The 8,838-nt window shown below is 40.9% G+C and overlaps 1 protein-coding gene across 1 annotated transcript; it reads right to left on the bottom strand.

Annotated features, from left to right (window-relative positions):
- Positions 1–40: 40 nt before the first annotated feature.
- On the bottom strand, positions 41–1,831 carry LOC116020222. The gene is made up of 2 exons (XM_031260702.1): positions 1,199–1,831; positions 41–1,069 (listed from the first exon to the last, which is right to left on the bottom strand). Exons 1-2 carry the CDS (start codon positions 1,829–1,831, stop codon positions 41–43), a joined length of 1,662 nt encoding a protein of 553 aa, XP_031116562.1.
- Positions 1,832–8,838: the final 7,007 nt, after the last annotated feature.

Below are 8,838 nucleotides of genomic sequence, written 5' to 3'. Positions count from 1 at the left end.
ACTCCCCCTTTTTGTCAAAGAATTGACAAAGGGTGACCACCTAAACAGAATCAAACTCATCTTCATCATCACCCGAACTCGACACTTCTTGAGCAGGACCTTGGTCTTGAGCAGCTTGACGTGAGGCTTGAAGAAGCTCCAACCGGGTGAGTTCACGCATGTCAGCAAGATGAGATTTCTCAAGATTAGCAGCAGCAGTCTGAAGAGATGCAATAGCATTCTTAATGTACATAAGAGTGGATTGGGAAGCTTGAACACGAGCTTGAAGCATAGGAATGGCAACTGTGTCAAGCACTGAAGTAGCCCTGGACAGAGGAATAGAGGATGAGCCAGAATGCGCAGCAGCACGGACTGGACTGAGTACTAGAATAGGGACTGTTCCAAGCTGTGGACGATCATCATGATGATTTTTCAAACAGAGCCGTGAATCAACAGTGTACTGGCTTGGAATTTCCAACAACGGCTCATTCTTGTAAGGAGTAAACCCTTGAGCTTTGAGTAACCCAAAAATCAAATTCGGAAAGGGAAGATGAATTTTTGACTCCTTCTTCTTAAGAACAAAATCCATGATGTGATTGTAGATAAGATCACCAAGATCAAACTTGACCATGCTACGAACTTTGTAGAGCAAGAGAACCATCTTTGATGAAACCGTACTCGTGGAGACCGTAGGAAGCCAGTTGCTATTGGCTAGCCGAAAAAGAACAGAGTATACGGTAGTCAGCTGTTGAGTAGATAAATTCCCCTTAGGCCAGGCAGTGAGCTTGTTGTGTGTCAATGCAGCAGCAAGAGTGTCTAAGCCTGGATTGCACCTTTCAGATATAGCAGCCCGATTGTAGAACTTGTTGATGATTTCTGGACTAAAATCATACCATCTTCCACGAACATATGCCTTGTGAAACAGAGTAGACTCTTGAGATGTGGAATCACTGGATAGATTGGAGTAGAACTCAGCAGTTAACCATTCAGAACAGGGACCCACATTCTGGACAGTTTGAAGCAGATCTTGATCTTTCAACAAAGGAATGATATTGCAGTTGCGCATAATATCATCTTCATCAATCTCCTTCTGAAGCAAGACACCACAAGAGCTATGAGTAGTCCACTATCTAATCAAGGATGAATCACGCAAAATTGGTTTGAACTTCTCAATCTTGATGCTTGCGGGTGGTGAGGCAGGGCCGATAATAGGGCTAACAGAGGCAGTAGCATCAACAGATCCAAAGGCAGACTTGGATCGAGTCATTCTTGGAGAAGGAGTAGTCATAGCCTTCTTTCCTTTCCTCTTTTCACCAACAATGATCACATCACTTGTATCATCAAGTTTCCTTTTTCCAGAAGCTTTCTTTTTGGCTTTTTGAGTTGATTGTTCAAGAGGGACCTGTATAAGAGGCACAGACACAGGCATAGCAGAGCAAGGTACAGGCAATTTTGAAATTAAATTAGATAGTAATTCGGTAGTGCTGGCAGATAATGGAACTGAACCAGATGAAGCTGGAACAGTGACTGACTCAGACACAGGTAAAGGACATGTAGAAACAGTGACCGGAACATATTCATCAGATTTTGAGACACGGAATGGAGCAGGCAAGTCAACATATAATGCAATATCACGTATATTAATCATATAAGCATCAGGAATTGTGACTTGCTCGGGCCTAGACCTTCCTAAAGCAGAGTCAGAAGCAGAGCCAGAAACAGAGCATACTGGAACAAAGACAGAAACAGAGCCAGTGGCCACTACCGAATCAGCAGATAGCACAGAAGCAGGTAAAACAGAGGGTAAAGCAGCAGGCAGATGCACAATATCAGAGTTAACAACAGTAGACATATTTAAGGACAAATAGAAGCAGCCACATATGTAACACACGAAGAGCTAGGCATATTAGAGCAAACTACAGGACTAGGCAACGAAGAAACTAAAGAGGGCGAAACTAGAACAGGCAACGAGACAGTGCCAGAACTAGAGGAAACAGAGAATGATACCACATTATCAGCCTTTTTCGAAGCCACCAACGCTGCCTGAAGCTCTACCTCATCGACTTCATCATCACTTTCTTCAATCGGCCATGGCATAGCACCGATTCCCTGAGCCAATGTCAGTAGATTCCGGGATTCCTTCGTGGATAGATCATCCAAAAGCTCTTGATTTTGTAGAAGAGTTGCCAAGACCCGTTCTTTGCAAGAGGGTGAGAGATTTGAGGAATTTGTGAGGATTGATCGAAAGAGAGTGTTCCTTTCATCCATAGCTTTGAAAATTAGGAACGGGTTGGTGTGAATTTGTGGATTGGAGCTTGAATCCATGGGAGATGAGCTTGAGGTTTTTCGATTTTGAGCTTGAAGGAAGCCGGTCGGGTAGGGTCACGAAGAAGAAAGGGGAAAAGTGAGGTTTTGTGCAAAAGGTTAGACTTTATAATGCATTGGGAAGCGTGAGAGTGGATGAGATTTAATCCAACAAGATTTTGAGATCTTTTAGGATAAGTAGGTAGAAGATTTAGAATAAGAATTTTTTAAGGTTTAGGATTCTTGGTTATTTTCGGCCAAGGGAAAAAAAATTTGATCAACCATAATTTATCCCTGAAAAAAAAAAGAACACTAAAAGAGAAAAAAATATTAACGATAAAAAAAATTTATTTAAAAAAACACCTATTATATATCGAGCACCCAAAAATTAATTCGTAAATCTGCAGATTCCCAGGGCTGATCGTAACATTTCAAAACGAGATTTGTCCAAAGGTTTAGTGAAAAGGTCCGCCAAAATTTTCTCCGTTGTAACATAGTCCAATTCAATTTCCTTGTCTTCTACCAGTTCACGTATGAAGTGATGCCTAATATCGATGTGTTTCGTTCTTCAGTGCTGCACCGGGTTTTTTGATATGTTGATGGCGCTGGTGTTGTCACAGTACAAGATCATAAGATTCTGATTTAGACCGTAGTCAGATAACATTTGACGCATCCAAAGTAACTGTGTACAAGCACTTCCTGCAGCTATATACTCTGCTTCAGCGGTACTAAGAGAGATTGAATTTTGCTTTTTACTTAGCCAGGAGACCAAGTTTTTGCCAATAAAGAAACAACCACCTGATGTGCTTTTTCTATCGTCCGCATTTCCAGCCCAGTCGGCATCGCTAAAACCTACCAAACTCAGATTAGTGTCATTTGAAAACCATATACCGTAGTTTAGCGTAGCTTTCACGTATTTTATAATACGTTTCACTGCTTTAACATGAGATTCTTTCGGATCAGCTTGATATCGCGCACATGCTCCTACACTGAACATAATATCTGGTCTGCTAGCTGTCAGATATAACAAACTTCCTATCATACTCCGATAGAGAGTAGAGTCAACTGAAACACCATTTTCATCTTTGGAAAGTTTCGTTGATGTAGAAATTAGGGTTCTAGCGTCTTTTGCAGATTCAAGTCCAAACTTTGTCAGAATGTTCTTGGCATATTTCTCTTGAGAAATAAATATGCCTTCATCAGTTTGCTTTATCTGAAGTCCTAGAAAGTAGGTCAACTCCCCAATCATACTCATTTCAAATTCATGTTGCATGACTTTCACGAGCTCATCAGTTGCACCTGCTTTAGTAGATCCAAAGACAATATCGTCAACATATACTTGTGCAATAGTGAGATGTTTACCTAACTTTTAAATAAAGAGGGTTTTGTCTACTCCCCCTCGGTTGAAGCCGTATTGAACCAGGTACTGCGTCAGCCTCTCATACCAGGCTCTCGGGGCCTGTTTGAGTCCGTACAACGCCTTTTGTAGCTTGTAGACATAATCCGGATGATGAGGATCTACAAATCCTTTCGGTTGAGCAACGTATATGTCTTCATTCAGATAGCCATTTAGAAATGTTGTCTTAACGTCCATCTGATATAGTTTGATCTTTAAAGCACATGCAATAGACAGGAGAAGACGTATTGACTCTAGTCGAGCGACAGGGGCAAAAGTTTCATCGTAGTCAATCCCCTCGATTTGTGAGTAGCCTTGAGCTACCAATCTTGTTTTGTTGCGTGCAATGTTGCCATCTGAGTCGGTTTTGTTTCGAAAGATCCACTTTGTACCTACAACAATCACATTATTAGGTTTAGGGACAAGTGACCATACCTTGTTTCTTTCGAATTGCTCTAGTTCTTCTTGCATTGCCTTGATCCAATGTTCATCAGTGAGAGCTTCTTTTACTGTCTTAGGCTCAATTTTCGATGTGTAACATGCATAACCAGCGAGTTGAGAATAGTCCTTCCTAGGTGTTCTCCTGATTCGGATTCCAGCACTTGGATCTCCAATGACATTCTGAATAGGATAATTCTTTTGTGTACGAGTAGGTATGTCAACCTCATATTGATCAGTTTCAGATTCATCTTCAGGCGAGTTTGAAGTCGATGGTTCTTGACTCGTACTAGGAGATTCTGAATTATGTGCTGTAGGAGAGTCTGAATTATTGGGTTCATCTTCCGGTGAAAATCCAGATGACTGAAGTTCAACAACTTCTTCGGGTTGATCATCTACCACCACATTTGTTGACTCCATTATGGTTTTGTAACTTTGTTATAGACCCGGTATGCTCTACTATTTGAGGAATATCCAAGAAATATTCCTTCGTCGCTTTTGAGTTCAAACTTCGCAGTTGGAGTTCTATCCTTCAAAATAAAGCACCGTGAGCCAAAAATGTGAAAATACTTTAGGTTCGGTTTCTTACCCTTCCATATTTCATATGGAGTTTGATTTGTGTCTGGTCTAAGATAAACTCTATTGATGATATGACAAGCCGTGTTAACTGCTTCAGCCCAGAATTTCTGAGGTAAAGCCTTTACGTTTAGAAGAACTCTAGCTATTTCTTGAATGGTAAGATTTTTCCTTTCGACGACTCCGTTTTGTTGAGGCGTCTTAGGGGCTGAGTATTCATGTGTGATACCGGAATTGTTGCAAAACTCGTCGAACAGGTTATTGTCAAACTCACGTCCATGATCGCTTCGTATCCGGATGATTGGTTCGTTTTTCAACTTCTGAAGCTTCAGACTTAAGGCTTTGAATGCTTCGAGGGTTTCAGATTTTTCCCTGAGAAAATTCACCCAAGAAAAACGCGAATAATCGTCAACACAAACTAAAATATACTTTTTACCTCCGATGCTTTCAGTTTGTGTTGGTCTGATGAGATCCATATGAATCAGCTCCAAGCAATGCTTTGTGTTAATTACTTTTTGAGGAGAGTGAGACGATCTGGTTTGCTTTCCGGCTTGACATGCACCGCACACCCCTACTGAATCGAATTTTAACTTGGGTAAACCGAGAACACCTTGAGTCTTCATAAGGTGATCCAAGGACCTATAGTTTAGATGACCCAACTTCTAATGCCATAATTCTGATTCATTTATACTTGCCCTGCAACAAAGAGTATCGTTAGTTAGTATATAACAGTTGTCTGAAGAACGCTTACCTTCCATAACACATTGTTGTTGATCGTTCAGGACACTGCATAGATCTTTCGTGAATGACACATTCCAGTTTTGATCACAAAGTTGGCTGATGCTTATGAGATTTGCGTGCAACCCATTAACCAGAAGAACACGTTTCAATTTTGGTAAGCCAGCTACATTTAGTGTGCCAACTCCTTTGATTTTACCCTTTACTCCATCGCCGAAGGTAATGTAACACCCCGACTCGGCTATACCGTACATCCGGAGTAGTTACCGCCACACCTAGACTGAACCCAATCAAATCCAGATATAGTTCACTCTAGATGCACAGGCTAAAGACAAGGAAACTGTTTCATATCATCATTACCCATCATAACTTCATATATATATATATATAGCATCAGCAAAAGCGTAGCTATACTAGCTACTAATATGTACAAAAGTTTTTCTTACGGCCCATTAGAACAAGAGTTTGGCTATTCCCGACCTTACTAGCCATCTTGGGACTACCATGGCTACAAAAAGATATGTACACGAAAAGGTCAGCCTTAACTCCTTCCCTGAGACACAACCTACTCAAGTGGGCGGTACACTTGGCCGGTATAAGTCCCCCAAACAAGGTGCCACTCGCCCTCAAACCAGGTGATGTGATCCAGGAAGTTACACGGGGTATTCACCATCATCCACTCATCGAAACTATCCGGGGAGCTAGGGTCCCACGGATAAGGGTAGTGAACAACGAACTCAAGAGGGTTGCTCCCCGCTAAAATCTCAATGGGATAGAACCCATAACTCGCCTGAATAACATCCATGACACACAATGGACTACTGGGAGCAGGAGGACAGACAGGTACAACTGGGTGAACAGGAGCAGGAACAGGATCAGGAGCATAAGCCGGAGCTGGAGGATCAGGAGCGAAGCCGGGAGTATACGGGTCGTCGCCCGCTAGATACTGTACATAATCATCATAGTCTATAATAGGGAACATGAACTCTGATGAACCACCAGAGTTGCCTGGGCTACAGGAGCCCACGCTAGACTGCATCTGATAAGGGACACAATGAAGTGTAGTTAGCACGACGGCTAAGAAAGGAAATCCATTGTCAGTCAAAAGTAAACAAAGGTTTCGAAAATATAATGATAATTTGAAAGCTGTAAGCTTTACCCATGAGTTGAAAATCTACCTGCAACCAGATTATCAACAGTAGAAAATATAGTAGAATATACGAGTTGAGTCAACATATAATACTTTTCATTTCCAGGAATTTTCATCACTTTTTACTCAAAAGAGAGAGTTCAGCAACACACTTCAATGCTCGAAATTTGTCACATTTTACTCTTCAGCATAGTTACAGAGTAACTAAATTTTCATAATTAGAATTCACTTAGTTTCCCCCTGGATAAGTGTGAGGCCTTTTTGGAGTGTTCCCTTGACTCCCTTCTTCCAACCCCGGGCCATGGCATTTAAGCCCTCCCGTAGGTCAATCATGTCAACAATCTCGGGCCACGGCATTCAAGCCTCCCGCAGGTCAATCATCTCAACAACCTCGGGCCACGGCACTCAAGCCTCCCGCAGGTCAATCATCTCAACAACCTCGGGCCACGGCATTCAAGCCTCCCGTAGGTCAATCATCTCAACAACCTCGGGCCACGGCACTCAAGCCTCCCGCAGGTCAATCTTGTAAACAACCGCTGGGCTATGGCAATTAAGCCCTCCTGTGGGTTAATCAAGTCCTCCACAACTTATCCAGAAACTAAGGTTTTCAAAACATTCTTTCTTTCCGGATTCAAATAGCATTTTCACATAATGTCTCAAAACAATTATTTCTTTCAAAATATATTTCCAAAATATTCATATTTGTCAATGACTTTTCAACATAAATTTCTCAAGTGACAAGGATTACACTTGTTCCTTAAAAACAAGATTTTTCTACCAAATTGATGTACATAACTTCCAAAAAAATATTTGTTCTTTCAAAAATTGAACTCAGTTGTCCGTAAGCCTTTCAAACATCATATCATTCAAGAGCAAAAATTCCGGAAGAAAATGCACTCGAAAACAGATCCGCGCGTCGTGGTCGCGCGCGTCCGTGCCGCGTCCGGCCATTCGGTCGTGATCTCGCCTAGTGTACGCCCGACGGACGCGCAGTGGACGCGCGCCCAGGGTCGCGTCCAGGAAATTCTGCCAACTTCGGGCAGCAAAAACTGTGTGGTAACGACTTGATTTTCCAATATTTTCATGAATATAAGCCTATATGGACATAAATATAACATATACATGAATATATTAGCTATGAACATGTATACAAAAATTACCAAAATTCAAAGAGTAGTCTTTTGAGCCAACTAAGAGATCCTCAAACTTAACACATAATTTCCACATAAAACTCCTAGTCTCATAGTTTACTAGCAATTGTTCATTTTCAAGTGACTAAGCCGACTTAAGGGATTCCTTACCTCTCAAGTAGTTTTTACACCGTAGAAAATGTTGTAATCCTTTCTTCCAACTTTCCACCGAAGATCCTAAATAATGATCATCATAATAACAATGTTTTCAAGAATTCTTAGCTTAAAATTAAGTTCTAGGAAAGGATTCTAGTCATTCTAACCGAATAAAATCAAAGTCTTACCTAGTATGGAAGCACTTGTGAAGGAAAATGGCTATGGAGTTTCTTGAATCACAAAGAGAAAGATGAAATTTTCCTTCCCCTTTCTCTCCTCTAATTTTCAGCCACAAGGTAGAAGGATGGAGGAAGCTTGAAGCTTAAGTTACTAGCTAGACTTATCCGACACTCTTCATTGATAATTAATTATTTATTACCATATGGTAATTAAATGTGACACTTGTCACAACCCCATGGTAAGTATGGTGAATCTTAGAGAATAAGACTTGCCTTGGGCAGTTAGGGGTTAAATCAGATAAAAGTTCGGAGGAATATAATTTAATTCGGGAAAATTTCAATACTAAAATTATTCTAAAAATAATCCCGTCCAAATCGAGGGAGTCTCTAAAAGTAGTGGAGAATTAGGACCAAAGGTGAGAGAAAACTAAAAGCCTCTCCGGGGCATGACAACAAGACTCTCGTACCACTTCCTAACTTCTCTACATGTTAGAGATTACTTGAGACTTAGCAGGAACATAACCATAAATCTATTCAAAACCTTCAACTAAAAAACTTAGAAACTCATGATATTTTGCAAACTGGGAAATTTTATATTTCAAACTGCGATGTCTTACAAAGCAAACTGAACCTCCTTTTATAGGGATCAAGGATGGTTCTCGAAATACAATACAGCTGTTTACAATTATTACAATACATGTGGCCGACAAAGTGTGATGGCCTTCTTGACATAAAGTAAAGCTACCTTTTAATAAAGTTGTCTAATAATTCATACAACACGCCAAACAACAC

Source organism: Ipomoea triloba, chromosome 5, assembly GCF_003576645.1.
Source record: "Ipomoea triloba cultivar NCNSP0323 chromosome 5, ASM357664v1".
NCBI classification, from domain to species: Eukaryota; Viridiplantae; Streptophyta; class Magnoliopsida; order Solanales; family Convolvulaceae; genus Ipomoea; species Ipomoea triloba.
This window is presented reverse-complemented; position numbering and strand designations above follow the sequence as displayed.